We start from the raw sequence: 20891 nt of genomic DNA on the forward strand, positions 1-20891 counted from the left end.
TAAACAATTTCATAAACATTTAATCATATTTTCATGCATTCATTACATTGAGTCAGTACACTTTCATCATAAGAATGCAGGAAGTGCTCCAACAAGCAGTTTTGGTTACACTTTAGTGCACACTGGGCTTTAAAACCAGAAAGAACAATACATTTTTTTTATATTTACTATAGACACACAAATCCAGTGTCATTATATTTAATATATTGAATTTGAGTTACATATTATTACAACATTAAATGATGGGTAAAAAGACAAAAGTAAATGGTATGTGGGACAATGGACAGTAATGAATGTTGATTACTACACAACTCTGTTACTAAAACGATCACACTGCATTCTCACTAGAACATTAGAAGCAGTCGAGTGTACATGAAGACATTAGAATATAATATAATGCACAGTGCATAGTCTGAAGCTGCCTATTTTATTTATCGCATATTTATAATATGCATTTGAAAATGATCAATAGTGATTACTTTTCAGACATTCTGTTAGTTAAGTAAATATTCAGGATTAGAAAAATACATTTGTCATCACATATTCATAGTGTCGTTTCATCGTGGTCATCCAATAGGCATCATTTACGTGCTTCAAGACTTATTTCATGCTTATCCCATGTCTGACTACTATGGCTTAGTTTATTGCTTAAAAATATTGCATACATATCTTGAGAATCTGTAGAACACGTTTATTAATGCACGTAGAGCAAGAAACAAAAAAAAAGAACAAAAGTCTAGATGGAAATAGTGCTTAATTAAAGTAAAGGTCTTTGTTCTAAATGCAGTTTTTTTTTGTTTTTTTTAGAAATGAAACTGTTGATTTAAAAATGGTAAAATGATAAAAAAAAGAAAGTGAGAAAAAAGGTGGTTACATCTACAAACCAATTTAGAAATGTATAAGAAATCTTAAGAAACGAATAATACTTACAATACTTACATTTTTAGAAAATGAAGGCAATACGTTCTATCCTTTTAACAAAGAAATAATTATTTTAGAATTCAACCATATACCAGTATAATCCAGTGTTTCTGAGTCAGTAGACATTGAATGGGTTTGTTCCAGTGTGTTTATGCAATGTATTCCAGTTTTTTTATCCTTTTTTTTATTTTTTATTTTTTTGGATAAATTTATTAAATCCAGTGATTTCCTTCAAGGTCCAGTGATTCATTCTATACTAAAAGAGCATGGCTTCAGTGGCTTAGACCTACCATAATAATAATAATAATAATAATAATAATAATAATAATAATAATAATAATAATAATAATAATAATAATAGCTGACTGATTACGCTGTATTAATTGGTCACCATTATTATTCTCCGTTACTAAATTTCAGAGACTGACTTCTTCAGGATATGATACCGATGCATTTTTTTCACACAAAAAAGAAATATGTTAAATTTCTTTTAGAGTTAAATCATGATTAGAAAATCTTTGAAATAAGGGTCCAGTCATCCAGGTAGTTTGTCCATTGTGTGTCACTTTCTTCAACATTAGATGGTGTTACACTTGTAAAAGAGATCAGTGCAAATCATCAGTGTATTATACAATGATCTGCACTCAAAGAAAAGAAGTTATTAAATGGGGTAAAGGTTCCAATGGGGTACACATTTTTACACATTTTTATACATCTTTACACATCTTTTGTACATCTAGTCTTTATCTCATAACTGGGAAGATCTTATGCGTAAGGGTCAGTAATGATCTTTAATTCTGCAACCTACAACATTTTTTGGTGAAAGTATCAGCAGATGTACCCATGGGACAAGGAATGTTATAGTATCTTTTAAAATATATATATTAGTGTTTGCAGTGTCAGTAATCAATGGTACAGGGGTATTCCTCTCATGGAGTCAGATTTTTCTTTGAGGTAAATGGGCATATTTGTGTTGACAATAGAGTTTCTATCACATTCTTCTTTTCCCATGCTACAACACTGCAAATGAAAAGAAGCAATGAAAATGAAAATGGTTGAAAGTGTGTATGGGAGAAAACCAATATTTGGTATTATAGACACTCCCCTTTAAGTGCATCTGCTTTGGATGAGAAAATAGTAATCAATGAATGGAACAGTGTCCTTCGTTGTCTGTTTTTCTGTCCAGGAGCAGCCCGTCTCACCCTGTGGAAATGAGAGAGTGGGTCAGCAGCACTTTTCCTTAACGTGACAGAGACAGTGATTATATAATGCTTACATAGATTGACACCCGGAAATGATAGGTGGCATCTTGGACTGATGCCAATGGAATGGACCACAAGTGACTGATCGCCTGGAAAGTAAAGTATTCAACATAATATCTTATATTAATACAAATATGTAATAATAATACACATAGTTAATAATAATAACAATAATAATAATAATATTTAATAATAATAATAATAATAATAATAATAATAATAATAATAATAATAATAATAATAATAATAATAATAATAATAATAATAATAATAATAATATTTAATAATAATAATAATAATAATAATAATATAAATGTTCATATTTTCACAAAGAGAAATTCAACTGCTTTTTAATTGGAATGCACATCATAAATAAAAAATGAATAAGCTTTTTACGTTTGTGAAGGAACTCTTGCTTGCAGAAAAGTCAGTCTCCGTGTGGTTTGGGCAAAGACGCCCTCTAGTGACAGTACACTGCCACACCCACACCATTTCAGAGAACCTAAACAAAGAGCAAACATCTGTGAATTCACTTGGCTCTGCACACTAGGAGTCACAGAGACTAGCCGACTTTAATGGACATTTCTCCCATAGCTAAATAGAATGTAAATAAAATCATTGTAATGTGTTTAATCAGTTCTAGAGCTGTATGAAAGAGCACTTTCAGAGCCTGGGATGCACGACAGTATTCAGTTGCACTCAGTGAGTTTAGTGACAGATCAGCAGTGCATGACAGATCAGAGAGTCTGATCCAGTTGTTTTTGAACTCATGCAAGCTCATCCACGAGAACGCATTTTAAGAATTATTAATGAGTTGTTTAGTACATTCATACATGTCCATCAACAACACTTTAGCCTTTAAAAGCTTAAAGCTAGACATTTCATATGTAGTCTTTATGTGTTGCTGTTAACAAACTGTAGCTTGTTGTGTTTTTTGTTCCACAAATGAAACATTCCAAAAACAGTGACGACCTTAAACAGTTTTTAACGATGTAAAAAATGACAAGGCGACTATTTTTTTGAATGACTGTTCAGCTAGTAAATAACAGTGCTCATGGAAACCTCTAGCACACTTCGCATTTAAACAACAAAACGCACTGACCTCATATGTAGCGTGACGTGATTCATAGATGAATTTTGACTCCTGTGCAGAAATAAAGTGTAGCTGTGGACAAAATACATATTCAGGAATAATGAGAGACTGTTGGTAATAATATCAATATTGACTATATTTCATGAGATATTGCAGTGAAAATATGAACCAATCAATCAAAGATTCAATTAAATGAACACCTGACAAACAGATTTAAAGATGAATGTGTGTACAAACAAACCTGCAACTGTGTGATGAGGCACAGCTAAGTGTCTTCAATTCCTGATTAGTTTCAATAATATAAAGTTCATTTAGGGAAGGCAGGACATGTCCACCTGTGGGAGAAAAAAAAACATTTGATACAGTTTATAAAGTGCATTATTTCTATGTTTGTGTTTGTGTGTGTGTTTAATTATCAAAGATACCCTGAGTGTGTGTGCTGCGTTGCCTGCGTGGCCCGGGCAGGCGGTTACTGTTGCCTCCCGTGTCCATGTCTGAGGGTAGAGGCGTTTTCTTCGACTTGCTAAGAGAGAGAGGGGATGAAGTGTGGCTCAGCCTGTTTCTACTCCTACTGTCTTTATCCAATCCACGAGACTTTGCTTTCCTGTTTATACTGGGCATGGTGGGAGCAGGACTACTATAGTCTGAAAGTAAAGTGAGTGAGTAAGAGAGAGGGAGAGAAACACAGAGAAATTAAGCTCACTTTCACATACACTGATAATGAATGTTTTCAGTCCTTTTGTGAATGATGTTTTTGTGTAGGAGCTAATTACGTAGGGGATATGTAATGAAAGACTGATGGTATGAAAGCATGAATGAGTTTCCTCATTACACAAGCAGTTTAGTGTAAGACAGAGAACAAGCCTGAGCCAGACAAGCTGAATACAGCACTAAACTCCCACCGAGGGCAAAGCTGGGGTGTGAGCTCCATGTCAATCACTCTCATTTTTTCATTCTGTTACAGTGAAATACAGTTAAATTTGAAGTATTTGGAATAAATATTTCAATTTCAGTCATTTGGTTTGGTTTAGAGATTAGGAAAATGCTTTACCTGACATGGACCGGTTGGTGCTCAGCTGCAGGCTGCCCGCAGATGATTGGTTGTTCATGGCGCTTGTTGGAGGGCAGCATATAAGACGATTAGGCAGAGATGGAGAGGTGGAGTATATGTCTATAAGAGACAGTTATAGGCATTTTCTTTTCATTTTTTATAGGCATAATCTTTCAACTCCTAAATTATATATGTATCTCACATTATATGTATCTAAAACTGCATATTTACTATAATTAATTGGCACCTGAAGCGATTGTAGAGATGGAGGGTGAATAAACCGCTCTGCTAGATGAGCCCAGAGCAGAGCGAGTCCTGAGTGACAAAAAGAAAAAGAGAGCAGTCACTCGAATATCTGCTAAGAATATCTGCAGCATGTCTTGCATGTTACATAATGTGTACATACACTCACTGTCCACTTTATTAGGTACACTGACACATGCATCTAAACAGCCAGTCACGTGCTTTAGTGTTCACACCAAACGAGAGAATGAGGAAATTCTGATCTTTGTGACTTTGACCTTGACCTTGGCCTGGATGTGGGTGCCAGACGAGCTGGTTTGTGTATTTCAGAAACTGATGATCACCTGGGATTATATTCATAGAAGCTACCAGAGTCTATAATGGGAGGAAACCCATGATAACTGGATTGCTGAAGACCAGGTGATTTTTTTTCCTTATCTTCATCTGTCATAGTATTGATGAATCTGTGCCCATGATAGCCTCCGATTCCTGTTCCTCACTTACAGGTGTGGAACTCTATCTTCTTTTGACCTTTCATTTCCTGACATCTCAACTAATGTTTCTTGTCTTTTGCACCATTCTATGTAAACTTTAGAAACTTTTGTGTGTGAAAATCTGAGGAGATATAGCAGTGTCTGAAATACTCAAACCAGCCCATCTGTTAACAGCATCCATGCCACGGTTAAAGTCACAGAGATCCAGTCTAATGTTTGATGTGAATAAGAACTGAAGCTCTTGACCTGTATCTGCATGTTTTGTTTTGTTTTTTTTTCTTCATTGTGCCACTGCCACATGATTGGCTGATTAGGTAAATGCATGAATGTGCAGGTATTCCTAATAAAGTGAATAGTGATTGTCATGGTGTCGGCCGTGCAATAGATTTGGCCATATGAACGATATCATGTTGTAGAATTCAATCAATAAATCAACCAAGGAAACGTTTTGGTGCTTTTTGTGTACATTTTTTCCCCAGGGTTATTAATAGATAAATCCCACCTGTTAACAGAGACTCATCTTTTACACAAAGACTTGCAGGTGGATGTAGGCTAAATATGCTTAGCCACCATATTTTTAAAGCAAGTGTATGTTCTCCTTTACTTCCAGCCGTGAAATGCTTTGGCACTGTCAAGATGTAAATTGTAAAAGCTCCTGTTTACACCTGCTATTAACATGCATCTTGGGAAAGCAGATAGAGCAGTATATGTGTGAACAGGCCATGTGCTTCGCAAAGTGGACCTCTGGGACATATATCACCACATCGCATTTATAATGACTGCATTATTTAGTATGATGGAATCTAAGAATCATAGCAAGACTGTTTGGTACCTGAGCTGAACTGATAATAACTCTATACAATCCTCTAAAAGTAACAGATAATACATGAAAAAAAAACTGAAGGCAAGTGGGCACTAGAGATACCTTCATAATACCAAGTGTGGATGTTACTATCAGGTTTGAACAGTAGTCACAGTTGCACCTTAATCAATCTGTATTTTTGATGCTTGTATATACTGTATCTAAACGGATAAACTGAAGGAATGAGCCCGGGCATACACAAATCTGTACTGGAAAAGGGGACACAGGAAATAAAGGGAACGAAGGGAAAACCGAAAGCATACCATAAACAGATGGATGGACAGAAAGTGACAGTGGCAGTGAAGAAGTGCATCCAGGAGATGGAGAAAACACAGGAGCACACAGAACTACAAATGAAAGAGAAATACTACGGGAATGAGAGAGGACAGAAAATCTGATTTATACGTTCAACATGCTACATTTACACATTCAAGAAGATTTGAAAGGAGAAATTTACCACCCACTAGCCAGCATGTCCCTATCATATGAGCAATGGATAAGTGCACATGCATCTTTTCCAAGGCTCTTCTGTATACATGAGCTCACAGATGCTTATGATTGCTTAGTGTTCTGAAGTCACAGAGGTGAAAGAATACTGTATGCCATCCCTCACATAGCCAGTGTTGCTCTCTTCACACCTCACCACAGATGGCTGTGACATAGTCAGAATTCAAACCTCTGACTGGTTATTTAACCGAAGTCCTGTTTTAGTTAATAATTGACACATAATCGTGTTATCACCTCCTGTATGTTAATAAACATTCCCCTGGTTCACAACAGGCAACATGTTCAGGAGGGCAAACACACTGAAATGCAGTCACATTGAAGCTCACTATCTAAAGATGACTTCCAAATGAATTCCCAGAACTAAAAATCGCATTCTTTTACTTTATAAATCACAGTCAAATTAAGGTGTGACATATTCGTACCTATCCGTCTCCGCCATGTTGCTGTGCTGATGCATGTTTAGCACATATAGTACAGACATGGAGATAACACTAGGGAAATAAAACAGAGAGAGAACGTTAAGACAAGCTGTTTATCTGTTTCTCTCAATACATTTAACAATCAATGCCCTTACCCAGTGTGACTCACATAAGTAATAAGCCATTATATTTATACATTTACTTTTATCTCGTTATCATTTGGAGGACTTTTCCACTCTCACCTGAAGGCCATGATGATGACCAAGGCCAGTATGCTGCCCTGCATGAACTTGTGACTCAAACAGCCTTGCTCTGGAACTGCATTCTGCAGAAAAACAACAATGATTTAACTTCTTTTGTAATGAACAATATAGTGTGTAGATCTCTGGTTACTACAGTAATAGTGTTTCTGTGCTGTGTGTTGGACATGAATTTCCCCAGACTCCATTGACTCCATTGACTTCATCTTCTACTGTGTAACATCTAATTCTTTCTATTCAATGGCTGGGCCAATTGTTACTGTAAGCTTCATACCTTATTTGCTGTTTTGGTTGATTTCTTCTTAAGTGGACCACTTCCTGTTCTGCTAAAGTAACTTCCTGTAAGGCTGAAATAAAAAAATAAACTTTGCTTATTCTTCTATAAGAAAGAACACACTCGTTTTCTTTCAGGATTAATAAACCTGACGGCATGTGCTGATTGTATAGTTACACTAACACACACACCTAATTGTACCCCCACTGACAGTGCTCTTCATGCTGTCAAGGCGTCGTAGTTTAGCAAGTTTGCGGCTCCACCGTTCAAGCTCATTGATTCGAGTTTCCAGATTATCTGTCAGTTTACACAACTCTTTCACTGCTCCCACATTCTCCATAAAAATGCGATCCTATGGGAAACACACACACAAACACACACACACACACACACACACACACACACACACACACACACACACACACACACACACACACACACACACACACACACACACACACACACACACACACACACACACACACACACACACACACACACACACACAAACACACTATATTCAGGACAGTCAAGAACAAACATTTTACAGAAACGGTCTTTACAGAATTCTGTGTTGTGTCAGTTCATCTGTTTCATTAAAGCAAAAAAAAAAGAGCACTAAATACTAATAAATTCAGATAATAGTAATTACTAATTACTAATAAATAGTAATTACTGATAATATAATTTGTAATGAAAGTTGTTTTATTCTCATTAATGGTCACAGACTTTTGGACCCATACTGTAGAACTAAAAGACTATTAAATTAGCAGGATTTAATCCGTCACTCTCTTAAAACCAACAACAGAAATAGGCATGGATTCCTCTGTTCTATACACAGCAGCATATGAATATATTTGTTTATCTAATTATGAATGAATAAATACAAATGAAGTGTTTATCTTATAGTAATACCTTGTTGACTACAAGTAAATTAGGGATGGTCTCTCCATTAGAACAAACTACATCTCCACCGTCTTTCACAGCTTCTGGAAGTATCTGCTGGACCTCCTGGGCTATGACTCCTGGTATGCACACATACACATTAGCTGTATTGAATGCATGACCTACCATATAAATAAGGAGTTATAGTTAAGGTGTAGACATGCATCTACACTGGAAAAGCATCAGTAGACATGCACAGAGGGGTTTACAGAACAAAAGCCATTACCGGTCTCTGAAGTGTTCTCAATGCCCACAGTGGTGGCAAATTCAGGCTTATACTGGTAATGCACCAGCCGCATCTGAGAGATTCGCTTCAGGTTGTCTGTGGTGTCTACCTACAATAGGGCACTCAGGATGAGATGGTGCTTGGTATTAAAAGTAGAAAAATTCAAGTGAGCTTGTGCTTAAAAAAAACATACCTCTTTCACATTCTCTTTGGCACGGATGTCAGATGGATGGACCAGGGAACCCATGACCTTCAGGTTGCCATGGACAACCAGAGCCTCATCAGGTCGATCGGTGTTGATGCCCACTCGGCCATGGTGGTACACTGAATCAGGCATCTGACCTCTCTGCCACAGCACCTCACTGTCACTCTCAAACTGACCTGGATTAGATGCCTGCCAGAGAGAGAGAGGGATGTGTGTGTGAGAGAGAGTGGGAGTGAGATTGAGAGAGAGAGAGAGAGAGAGAGAGAGAGAGAGAGAGAGAGAGAGAGAGAGAGAGAGAGAGAGAGAGAGAGAGAAAGAAAGAGAGAGGCTCATTATGGTGGCTACAAGTAAATCTCCAATTTTCCCAGTACAGCGAGTGAGCAAGATTCGCAAGATTCAGTTAAAATGCCACCCATGCAGGACTTTAGGTTTCTTTTTAAAAACACTTTCGCCTCATAAAACTGTACTGAAATATCATTTCACCCATTAGACATCTCCCTAGACCTTTCCGTGAATATCCAGTACTACAAAAAAAATGTGCATTACTGAGTTAATAGAAAACGATTAAACCATTTTTAAAAAATGACCAAACAATGTCTTAATCTAGTAAAAGCAACATATAAAAACAGTTTATAAATCATTGGTTAAAAACAAAAACCTATAACATCTTAGTAACATATATAATTATTAAGTAATACACTCTTTAGATTCTAAAATATTAAAGGCTATTTGGTAATAACTGTGGAGTTTAGGGAGATATGTGCAGAGAAATTGTAATACTACAGCACACAAAGACCTTCTATATACAGTAAACGTGTGCAGGATGGCAGTTTGGGGAAGTTCCCCAGAAAAGATTTAAGATTATTGATGTTGTCGGTTGGTCAGGAGTGCTAGAGAATTAAATGTGTGTATTATTTTGTGTTCAGCTTAACAGTGTGAAAGATAAACACCTTCAGCCACAGTCGTTTCTGAGTGCAGACATGCTCTGATGTCAAGGGATTATATCAGTATTCTATGTCAAGAGCTGTGGGGTGCGATAAAGATATAACAAAGAAAAGCTGGATGATAAATTTTCTGGGCCAACACACTGATTAAAATATGTAAGCGGTATGTGACTCCCATCTTATTCAGGTGAGGATACACCGCATCCCTGAGGAAGGTAAAGCACTTACTGGAGATGAACGAATGAAAATTACAATGCATGAGAAACACAAACTACATGGGCCAAAGTTAACTAATGAGAGTAAGATGAAGGTCACAAAGAGATAAACACTGTGAAGAGGTTGGTCAGACAGACACAGCCAGACTGACAGAGGTTACCCTGACGATGATCCTCTCAGACACCTGAGCTGCCACGGTATGGCTCTGACTGTGGGATTGAGCCTGGAGAGCCACCACCAGCATGAAGTACCTACACACACACACAAATCAAAGTCAAAGGCCTCACACAATTCTGCTAGTTTTGTTGATTGAACGGAATATTACTTTAAGTCTAATCATGTGTGCGAAAGGATGACATTTTGTGTGTGTGTGTGTGTGTGTGTGTGTGTGTGTGTGTGTGTGTGTGTGTGTGTGTGTGTGTGTGTGTGTGTGTGTGTGTGTGTGTGTGTGTGTGTGTGTGTGTGTGTGTGTGTGTGTGTGTGTGTCTGTGCGTGTGTGTGTGTGTGTGTGGGCACGTAGATGTGATTTATACCTCTGGTCAGGGTTTGGCTTGCCCTTCTTTCTCATATTGTTTGCTGTAGTCTCACTGAAATGCAGTCGACCCACTGTTACCTTGGTTACTTGTTCCGGGGGCAAAGTAACTCTACAGAAAACAACAAAATACACCTCAGACTTCTACTAAACAGGGAGAAGTAGGTATAGATTTATAAACCATACAAACACCAGACAAGGTGCATCACTTACTTCAATAAAGGATAAAAAGACAATAAGAAAAATATCCGGCCATATTGTAGGCATGATGTTGTAACAGGAAACTCACAGTACAGGTTTAAATGGCCTCTTGCTGCGGTCAGACTGAGACTGTTCCACGTTGATGGTCTGGTTCATGGCTTCTAACTGTAGAGGCAGAATATATTTCCAGGTTAATTTTTTTTATTTCTACAACGAATTAATTAGTTACTAATTAATGATTATAACCATTTACAGTACATCACTACCAAACACAACACAGCTCAATGTACTGAAAGAATGAAACAGACTGAGTGGCTTTTTGGAGTAGATCTTTATTAATCCTCACCTTGACTCCGTTAAGTTTTAGGTAGAAGCATTCAATTGGTTGCAGCCCTTCACTGGTCTTCACATATTTGGGATCTCCCAACATGCCAATGTACACAGTGACCTGGAAGTGGTTCTTTTTTTGACACACGAATGCATCATCAGACAAAGAAAAATTAAAGCCTTTGTCAGCATCCACTCTGTACGTGGGCATCGGGCTAGAGAGATAGAAGAGGCACGAAGGAGAAATTAATTCCACTACAAATAGAAAGAGATTTTGTCATTAGATTACTGAAATCTGTTTCTTTTAAATGTCTTGTTTTCTTATAGCACTTTTTACTATTCTGTGTTTTTATTTGGAATTTTGATATGTACAGTACCTTCAGTTACTCTTTTATCAAATCAATGTTGAATTTACATCATTCTCTTCTCCTGTTATTTATTTTTTTTGCGTTTTTTTTTCTGTCTGTTGCCCTTCGCCGCCTTTCTCCAATCAGCCGAAACTACTTTTACTCTTACTCCTACATACAGCTCACCTCAAAGGAATTCCCAGTCCTCTCCATCCTCTCTCTCTCTCTCTCTCTCTCTCTCTCTCTCTCTCTGCCTTTAGTATCATTTTCACCCCATTAAATCCATCCGTCTAATATAAACCCACTATACACATGTGCACATTCTTATTCCTGCTATCGCTGTATGTCAACATAGAATAACATATGTAATATATAAAGCATGTAGAAGGTTACAGTGTTACGTGTTTGTAAAAGAGGGATTTCACTTACAGTTCTTTTCCATTGGCATCACATAACGAAGTCCATTTGTTCTGTTGGTGTGGCTGCCATTTTATGCACTGGTAGTTTGGGTCCAAATATGAGTTCTCAGCATCTTGCATCAAACCTTGATGACACAAATTCAATAAAATCAACTTGTTTGAAAGCTTCAATAATGAGAGCAGGACATGTGGCATATGGGAGGCGTTTGTGTACCTGGTTCCTGCTTGATAATGCCGCTCAGTATCTGAGCATTCAGAGTGCTGTTAGGAGAATCTGAGTGCTTTCTCTTCTTTGCTTGGTGAACAGGTATACCACTTTAACAATGACACAGAGAGAGAGAGAGAGAGAGAGAGAGAGAGAGAGAGAGAGAGAGAGAGAGAGAGAGAGAGAGAGAAGGAGAAAGAGAGAATTAGTTCACTACATTCCAAGTTTATGTACTTTCCACTGTTGTAACATTTTTTCAAATTGTATGCAGAAATATCTCTGTCTCTTTCACGCTGTCTCACTCTTGTCCTTGAGGATGCTGTAGCAGCTGATGGAGCATCTGACCCTGTTGCAGATCCCCGCCTACGCTGCCCGCTGGACCAATCGGGTACTGAGAAATCATGGGCTCGGGTTTCAGGTACATGTCCCGATGTATGTTGGCATAGTGGTTGTGGGGTGGCAGGGGTGGTGGAGTGGTCATGTGACACATATTCTCAGGCGTCATGGTTCGAAGCATGTGTGAGTCTGTATAAAATTGACAAAAGTGTAAGATATCCTATATTATTTAACACTATGTGATATATAAAATATCAACATCATGCTCGGCGTTTGCTGTCAGCATTAAAAACTCCAAAACTACAGTAAAATACATGTAACAATACATAAGCTAATTTAAATTTTCTCCCACTTGACCGATGCTACATTTTTAAACTGAAGTTCTGCTAATGAGATTAAAATATTCCACACATTTCTCCGCTGTAAGAAAGACCAACGCAGGTGTACAGGGAGCAACATATTTTTATTGGCTTGGTGGAATGTAAAATATAAGCCACATTTGCTCATTTTAAAAATACCTTAACCTAATTAATGATCTTGATTTACTGTTAATGTGCATGGTTTAAAATAACTCTCTGACTCTCCTCCCACTTTGGTCTCTGGATCCCCCGAAAGCATTATCAAAATTATCAGCCTGCATTTCTGTCAATAAAACTGCATGCATGGAATATTTGATCATTCGGCTTACGACCGCCCTTTGTTCTTAGTTGTGTTACAGTATACAGCTATGCCATGAGTACATTGTATTGAGGAATTTCTTATTTATTTGCCCTTTCAATTTTCATTTCAGAAAATTGTTATTTATCTGTAAACCAACCGTCACTGTCTATATAAGCTAATTGCTCATTCTTCTAGTGCACCAAAGCAAAACGAACAAATTCAGTTGTTACTTACCATTCACTTGCTGAGGTGAGTAGGGCTCGGAGCTGGAGTCTGGAGGAGACTCAGGTAATGTTCTGTAAGAAAAAGAAGGTTAGCAAGGTTAAAACAAACAAACATGGCAATAGAGTGCATTTTGCAGTGCGACGAAAAGTCAAACATGGAACTTTTTGCACAACCATACCTGCTGTTCCTATTTTTTCCATTTCACAAAATCCAATTAATGATTGTGATGCAGCACATCATTCAATATCATTCATAAGCGATTACTGGTACAGATCCATTTGTCTTATTCTTACACATATGGCTCAAAGTTGACTCCCTTCACACCCTGTCTGAGATTTCTTTGAGCTTTATTTGTTGAAGTTTAGTCCAGGTCATTTTTTTTTTTGCAAACTGGGTGGGGAGAGTCGTCTGTTGGCGCTGCACGTTGTAGGTGTGTCTACGACAATCAGAAAGAACACAGGAACTCTCTGCTACTCTAGCTAACTTTAAATCCTGTTCAGAATCCTATTTGCTGTTCGTTATCCCTCAGCCTATTGTGTGAGGTTTGAATCCACCGATAATAAGCTTAAAAACAAAGAATATGATTTTGGTCATGAGTCTGATTTAATTTAGAGTTCCTAATAAAAGTCCAAACTACTTCAAACTACTCAGACTCTCTGTCCTTTCTCTCTCCTTCTTCTTATCAATGTTTGTTTAAATAATATGTGTGGTGTCTAAAATTCTCATGCAATTTTTCACTCGCTCGTTTACTCGTTCACTCTCTCTCTCTCTCTCTCTCTCTCTCGCTCTCTCTCTCTCTCTCTCTCTCTCTCTCTCTCTTTGTCTCACCCGGCTGCGTAATGAGCGCAGTGTTCAGGTTTGATGTGGTTCTGTGGGACCTGCTGGTGATGGTGGTGGCTCTGGCAGGGATGGCTGTGTTGTCTGAGAAGACCAAGTGGAGGTGGAGGGGGATAGGGGTTCTGGCACGGAGTGGGTATTGACTGGGTACTGCCCTGCCGTTGAGCGATAGAGGGGCTAATGCCACACACCACCCCCCCAGAGGAGGACGCTCCGGCCTGGGGGGAGGAGTAGTTAGGCCCTGGGCCGCTGTGGACTTCAGTAAAACAGCTGCGGAGGAGATTGAAGGAAACAATTTTATGAATGCCAATGCAATCATTGCACAAACAAACCAACAGCCAAAACGTACAGTGAGACACGGTGTCAAAGTAAACACACATTGTACTAAAAGTCTGTGAGAGTGCTGAGTTTGAGCAAGAGCATGTGCCCAGATACTGGATCATATCAGTTGTAATGTGTGTTTATATAGGGAGCTAAAATCATTTATAATGGTCTCAGTTAACTGTAAAAGATTAAGGGGTTTTCATAGCGTGTGTGTGTGTGTGTGTGTGCGTGTGTGTGTAGAGACTCACATATCTGTGCTGTCGTCCTCTTTGCTGATGTATTCCTCCAGGATACTGGTGTCGATGTTTGATGGCTCCAAAGAGCTGTTAATATCGTGACCTGATATTGAATGAAGGAGAAAATTAGTGTATTTTTTTCTGTAACACATTATGGCCACCATGTATCATTCCGTGCACAAATAGATCCGATATGTTTTACACATATCCTGCAAAATCTGGATCTGGGTAAAAGTCAGTGGAAGGAATCCTGTGACTCAGATCAGCGAGGTACATAGTGATCTCACTTATTACAAATTACTTTGTCAACCATTTCTAGCAGTGAATCATAATTGAACACATTTGGCTTATACAGTATGTACTCATATTCCTGTCAGCACGATCATTAATTTACCTCTTTTTTTTTTCAGCTTCCTAAATCTCAATTTAAAAAAAGAAAGAAAAAACTTTTTTGTTAGTGTCAATGAAGCTGTGACTATCCGATACATTTAATGAAGAGATTAAGGACGGGAATGTAACAAAAAGATGTAGAGGAGAGATGGACGAAGGAAAATAGAGAGGGATGAAGGGAGGGGTAGACTGAAGGTCAGGGGGGTGGTAAGGAGTGGGTGGGCAGGCATCCCCTAAACCCCAGCACTCTCTTCTTTGATAGATTAAGCAGCTACTCAGTTTGGTATGCAAAGAATTTCAGTGTTAGTGTTGTAAAAAACAGTTTGCCTGTCTTTCTTTTTTTACTCTCCTGTCATCAGCCCCTTGCACCATCCTAACCTTTAAATGGAACATTATTATTTCTAAATAGTTCAGGAATGAATCAAGGCTACGTTTTTAAACCTGTATCATCTCTCATGACATCAACAGGACAGAAAAAAAACATCATTTTCCCACGGAGAAAAAAATGAACCGTGTTGGGAACAACTGAGCTCATCGTGGACACACGGCCACAATATCAGGGTTCTCGATGACTTGGTGATGTGTTCTACTCTTCCTTATATAAATTCGACCCAACAATACCCTACGTTATGGTGCTGTCATGAGCTTTCTACTTCATCATCAACAAAACACATATCTTAGTTTTTAGCACGAATTCCCGTACAGAAAGCACTGATGAAAGTATTACTGTGGAAACCCTGGTTGGGAAACATGGTCTAAATGTGTGCCAGCAAACAGAGAGGGCAGGAGAGGGATGACTGCTCTTTAATAAGACCCAGATGTTCACCCCACCCATCACAACCAGTAAATCTGCCCTAGCAGCACTGATAACAGCTAGGAGAGAGCGGGAGGGGGTTTCAGCCCAAGGAGGAGGGTGAACCAACAGAGATGTTCTGGTGTGGAGATAAAGATGCAATTGTGGAAGTGAGGGAAAATAGAGAACATAACAAAACGTAACAGTTAACCAGCTACCGTTCGTGACATCTTGCTTGACAAGAATGTTCTGGAAGAATATGAATCCTTTTCTTAGCACAAAAATGCAAAGCTATCTGAAATATATTAGAATAAATATGGCTTGATAAAGTTCTAACAACTAACTTCAGGATATTAAACTAGGTACACAAATGCACACATGATAAAGGCTTTGATACAGTCTGGAAATCTGCTCAGGTAACTGCATTTAAGTCACAACCAGTAAAAGTCTTGTAGCTGCATCAGATGTTTAACTAGTGTATGAGTTAATGAGACTGCGTGAGGCTTGACGTGGATGTGTCCAGCTGTGGTGATATGCAAACAGAGGCTTGATTGTCAGTACACATTTACACACACACACACACACACACACACACACACACACACACACACACACACACACACACACACACACACACACACACATGCAGGCCTTTTCTCTGTTGGAGGGTTAGATTGGGGGTGGGGTGATCAGGACAGCACCTCAATGCTGGAGTTGTCTGGTGGATAACAACACAAGATAAACAGAAACAGAGCTGGTGTGTGTGTGTGTGTGTGTGTGTGTGTGTGTGTGTGTGTGTGTGTGTGTGTGTGTGTGTGTGTGTGTGTGTGTGTGTGTGTGTGTGTGTATGCATGTGTGTGATTTCAGAACTTCCTTAGAATCGCCTCTGCATTGTCCATTACAAAGTCATGCACAATGGTGAGCATGCACAGCTGTAATACACATCCAGATGTTCTGAAGTATATTTTTTAAGTAAATTGTCTAATTGGAGACGAACTGAAATATAATCACTAACTTCATTATTCATTTTCATAATCTGTCCACAAAATTAAATGATTTTGTTTTTTTGTACTTTATGCTCCAATATCTTATATCTCAATGATTCTATAGTCTTTAATTCATTCATTTCTATCTCATGCACATTAAAAAATAAACCATTCTCCTGGGTTTAAGAATATTGTGGGTTTTTTTTTATACCTTTGCCTCCAAGTAAGCATTTAAAAATGACAAATAAAAATACAGCAAACAAAATAAACGAACATTTGGGTGAGACATAACTCTAGGGTCAACATGCTCCATAGAAAACCTGCATACAACTAGTCAAACAGTGTGTTTGTGTATGTGTGCGCATGCGTGTGTGTTTGTATGTGTGTGTGCACTTGTGTGTGTGCGCATGTGTGTGTGTGCGCGTGCGTGTGTGCGCGTGCGTGTGCGTGTATGTGTGTGTGTGTGTGTGTGTGTGTGTGTTAATAATTAATTCCTAATTCACACCAGAGCACAGAATGATCGAGCAAAGTCCAAATCATTATCAAACAGTAAATATCGAACACTTCCCAAAATTTCTTTATTGAGAAGAGAAGCACTCTCTCACACACAATAATAATAATAATAATAATAATAATAATAATAATAATAATCTTCATCATCATAATCATCATCATCATCATTATCAAATTCCTGCACACTTATTAAATGGATTGTCGATTGTTGGAAATAGAAATAACTTTTACTCATCTAGTACCAAAACACTTCTTACTGCCAAACTGGAAAGAAAATTATGTTTGCTAAGTCTGACTTTACACCTCAGTCCTCAGTCTAAGAATCCCTTATTAACTGTAAGGTCTTGTGGATTATTCTACAGGATAAATATTTAGGTCTGTTCTCGAAATGTCAAGTTTTTGACTTCAGAGGTTCCTGGTCAATTTGCAAAACTTCAGGCTATTGAACAATGTTTCATCAGACAAATCAACACATATCCAAAAGACTAAAATGATAAACGATAAATGATGAAACTAAAAGCAGATTTGGTAACAGCGATCTCAGATATGAAGGGTACATATCTGAGATCGCTGTTACCAAGGCGTACTTTAGACAGAAGGAGAACGCTACTTAACAGTAACGCATCACAGATACACAGAGAGATTAAGCCAAGGGAAGAGCGAGATCACAAGTACCTGCTTGCAGCCACAGCATAGCGAGCTGTTCTCAATCAACACACCTACAGCTGACGAAGAGCTGGAAAGTGACACATACATACACACTTGTCTGTCACATCTTTTCACTCAAAAACTTCACACACTGCTTTCCTCATGAGACCACAGTGCTAACATTTGGGGTGGAGAGCCCTGTGTGTGTGCGTGCGTGTGTGTGTGTGTGTGTGTGTGTGTGTGTGTGTGGTATTGGGGGATTAGGTCCCAGTCATGAGACAGGGCTGTACCAGGCCACTACACACAGCTTTTGTCGCCCACCAGCACTGAGTACGCTGTCGGTCCTGAGCAGCTTACCTACACCCACAGAAACAAAGAGAGCGACATGGAGACAAAGAAAGAGGGTGAAGTTGTAGTGACAAATAGAAAGTCAATGAAAGTTAGATTGAGAAACAGATAATTAAATTGTCTAAATGGGAAAATAATACGTGAAGAATTAAACTCAACAATCGAGTACAAAGGCATTGAGACACTGATCACGTCTCTCCAGTGTCATAAACAGGAACCTCCAGCTTAGATTAGAAGTTAGTCTTGGCACCTAGAGATACCCTACTGTCATATCTCACCTCAAACACATTCTAAACAAATCCAAATAATAGGAAAAAATAAACTACTGTACATATTAGTGAATATTTTATACAATACAAAAGTATAACGTGACGTTTTGCCTCTATAATACTGCTGTTAAAGCCAATCATGATGAAAACTTCAGAGCCAGACGAAATCTGTAATAGTTCTTTACTGTCTTCTAATCAAAATATATGCCTCATTGGTCAAAAACAATGCATCCCAGTCATGCCAATGCGGTTGAAAGGTCCTGCAGCCTGACTTTTCCCACATCACTCTTTCAAACACTAGAAACCACCTGTACAGTACCATATGTAACTCCCTCCAACACTCTGTGATGCATTGGGTGAAGCCCAGCATAAAATAAGTCACTTATGGATTTTTCGATATGTGACTGTAAAATACAGCATAGAATATTTACTGCCTCCGAAGCTAAGCTGGATTTATGAACTGGAAGCTGTCGTGGTGGTTAGTGGTATCATTTTTGTTGGGCCAATCAGAAATGTACCTGTCTGATCCCAACCTTCCAAAGTCTTTGTCTAAATCCTGCCTTTGACCAAGAACCTTATTTTAAAATGCTCCATAATGAAGTCCGAGAAAAACTCCTCCTGTGAAGGACAAACAGTCCTATTGGACTACAGGCAGCGTGTTGACGAGGTGATTCTGTCCAGACTAAAGTTAAACAGTGATATAAAACACACAGATGGGCCCCTTCCAAAACATCAACTCCTACAGTACAACGCTATTGACTGAGTCTCTACTATCGTTTAATCCCTGCTGTATGTTTGCTTCAGCAAATGCGATATATAGCAAGTATACTAGCAAGTGTTGTTTCTCTTCTTTCTGCTATATCCTTCTAAATGAATGTGTCAAAAAGTTTTTGTGTCTCATATGGATGTGTGTGTTAACTGTTCAGTGTGACTGGTGGCCCAACTCCACCAGTCATAATGCTTGTATGTGTGTTTGCTTTCATCAGTACCTGCATATGTGTGTGTGTGTGTGTGTGTGTGTGTATGTGTGTGTGTGTGTGTGTATATGTGTGTGTGTGTGTGTGTGTGTGTGTGTGTGTGTGTGTGTGTGTGTGTGTGTGTGTGTGTGTGTGTGTGTGTGTGTGTGTGTGTGTGTGTGTGTGTGTGTGTGTGTGTGTGTGTGTGTGTGTGAGGCTGTTTTCTATCTCCCTCACACTGTCTGCACACTGTCACTCTAATGGCTTCTGAGCATCGGAATGACTGCAAATCCTTAGTGGATGGAGAGAAAACCATTACTCTCACCTCGTTCTGTTTCTCATAGGTCACTAAGGTATGCCTGGAATGGTTCAGTCCATTAGAGGGAGCGTATACATAACCCAATAAGCCTCTTAAAACCATTCTGTCCCGAGACCATGAATACATAGTCGTTGCTTTTAAAGTAAAAGTAAACAAGAGAACACTCAATCAAATACAATGCTTTTTTTTTATTGACTTATTGCATATCTCCTCCTAATGTTACTATTCACTTCTGCTTGTATCATACCACATAACAGTCTACTGTTAGGATTTTTACATGCTACATCATTATACATATATTGTGCCTGAATTTCTTTACCTTATAAATTCAGCTAACATTAAAAAAATCAATATATACCTTAAATTTGATATATAAATTAGCTTGTACATTTATATAAAATATTTATTAAATCTGGGACTACAAATCCAGTCCTATTTTAGTGGCAGTATTTGACTGACATGATTACAGTTTATCTGTCTAATTAATTATCATTAAAATAAATTCACCTTGAATTCTGATTCGTCATTAAAGCTTGTATACATTCACAAGTTCTACAGTAGACCTAACAAATAACTTTAACGTTGCCCAGTGGACTCACACTGAGTTAAATAAGATCGAGTCTCATTCAGCTGGGGGTCACATCAGTTTTATCAACAAACAGCTTTTCACTTCTTCTTTTGTCCTTTGTCTGCCAGAACACCACAATAGCTGTCCTAAGTTCTTTTCAATAACACTGCCTAAGACAGGCACACACACACACACACACACACACACACACACACACACACACACACACACACACACACATACACATTTACAGTCTATAACTGAAACATACACAAAATGAGAAATAAATATTAGTATAAGAAATTATCAAAGGATGGACTTAATCTAACTCAAAGTGATATTTAATACTTGATTAGTAGTCAGGTTGAGACATTAGTATCTCTGTAAGCCTGGCAAAAATAAAGAACAATCATTTACAAAGATAAAACCAAAAAGTGGACAAAGGAAGTCATAACTATATAAATGTCATCGTTTTTCAATCATTTTACCAAACTGATTTAATACAAATGTGAAAACATTTAAAATGTTAG

The 20891-nt window shown here is 38.2% G+C and overlaps 1 protein-coding gene across 4 annotated transcripts in view; it reads right to left on the bottom strand.

Moving 5' to 3' along the window:
- The window catches only part of myrf (myelin regulatory factor), a 22139-nt gene continuing 1248 nt past the window's right edge, over nucleotides 1-20891 (bottom strand). The window contains exons 2-27 of one of the 4 annotated variants that reach the window (XM_027173513.2): nucleotides 14584-14674; nucleotides 14003-14281; nucleotides 13184-13245; nucleotides 12256-12478; nucleotides 11963-12063; nucleotides 11759-11873; nucleotides 11002-11197; nucleotides 10744-10820; nucleotides 10456-10566; nucleotides 10074-10173; nucleotides 8751-8951; nucleotides 8558-8666; nucleotides 8302-8411; nucleotides 7578-7738; nucleotides 7387-7459; nucleotides 7095-7177; nucleotides 6856-6924; nucleotides 6190-6273; nucleotides 4575-4642; nucleotides 4328-4447; nucleotides 3702-3920; nucleotides 3518-3611; nucleotides 3286-3348; nucleotides 2580-2685; nucleotides 2198-2272; nucleotides 1-2124 (exon numbers count right to left, since the gene is read on the bottom strand). In XM_027173513.2, the coding sequence (XP_027029314.1) occupies nucleotides 2029-2124; nucleotides 2198-2272; nucleotides 2580-2685; nucleotides 3286-3348; nucleotides 3518-3611; nucleotides 3702-3920; nucleotides 4328-4447; nucleotides 4575-4642; nucleotides 6190-6273; nucleotides 6856-6924; nucleotides 7095-7177; nucleotides 7387-7459; nucleotides 7578-7738; nucleotides 8302-8411; nucleotides 8558-8666; nucleotides 8751-8951; nucleotides 10074-10173; nucleotides 10456-10566; nucleotides 10744-10820; nucleotides 11002-11197; nucleotides 11759-11873; nucleotides 11963-12063; nucleotides 12256-12478; nucleotides 13184-13245; nucleotides 14003-14281; nucleotides 14584-14674 (3086 nt within the window). In that variant the 3' untranslated portion in view covers nucleotides 1-2028. Of the gene's footprint in view, nucleotides 2125-2197; nucleotides 2273-2579; nucleotides 2686-3285; nucleotides 3349-3517; nucleotides 3612-3701; nucleotides 3921-4327; nucleotides 4448-4574; nucleotides 4643-6189; nucleotides 6274-6855; nucleotides 6925-7094; nucleotides 7178-7386; nucleotides 7460-7577; nucleotides 7739-8301; nucleotides 8412-8557; nucleotides 8667-8750; nucleotides 8952-10073; nucleotides 10174-10455; nucleotides 10567-10743; nucleotides 10821-11001; nucleotides 11198-11758; nucleotides 11874-11962; nucleotides 12064-12255; nucleotides 12479-13183; nucleotides 13246-13352; nucleotides 13742-14002; nucleotides 14282-14583; nucleotides 14675-20891 lie in introns of those variants that run through there. The other 3 variants (XM_027173514.2, XM_027173516.2, XM_047820053.1) reach the window with 3 other exon arrangements.

This window comes from Tachysurus fulvidraco, chromosome 10, assembly GCF_022655615.1.
Source record: "Tachysurus fulvidraco isolate hzauxx_2018 chromosome 10, HZAU_PFXX_2.0, whole genome shotgun sequence".
In the NCBI taxonomy this organism is placed as follows: Eukaryota; Metazoa; Chordata; class Actinopteri; order Siluriformes; family Bagridae; genus Tachysurus; species Tachysurus fulvidraco.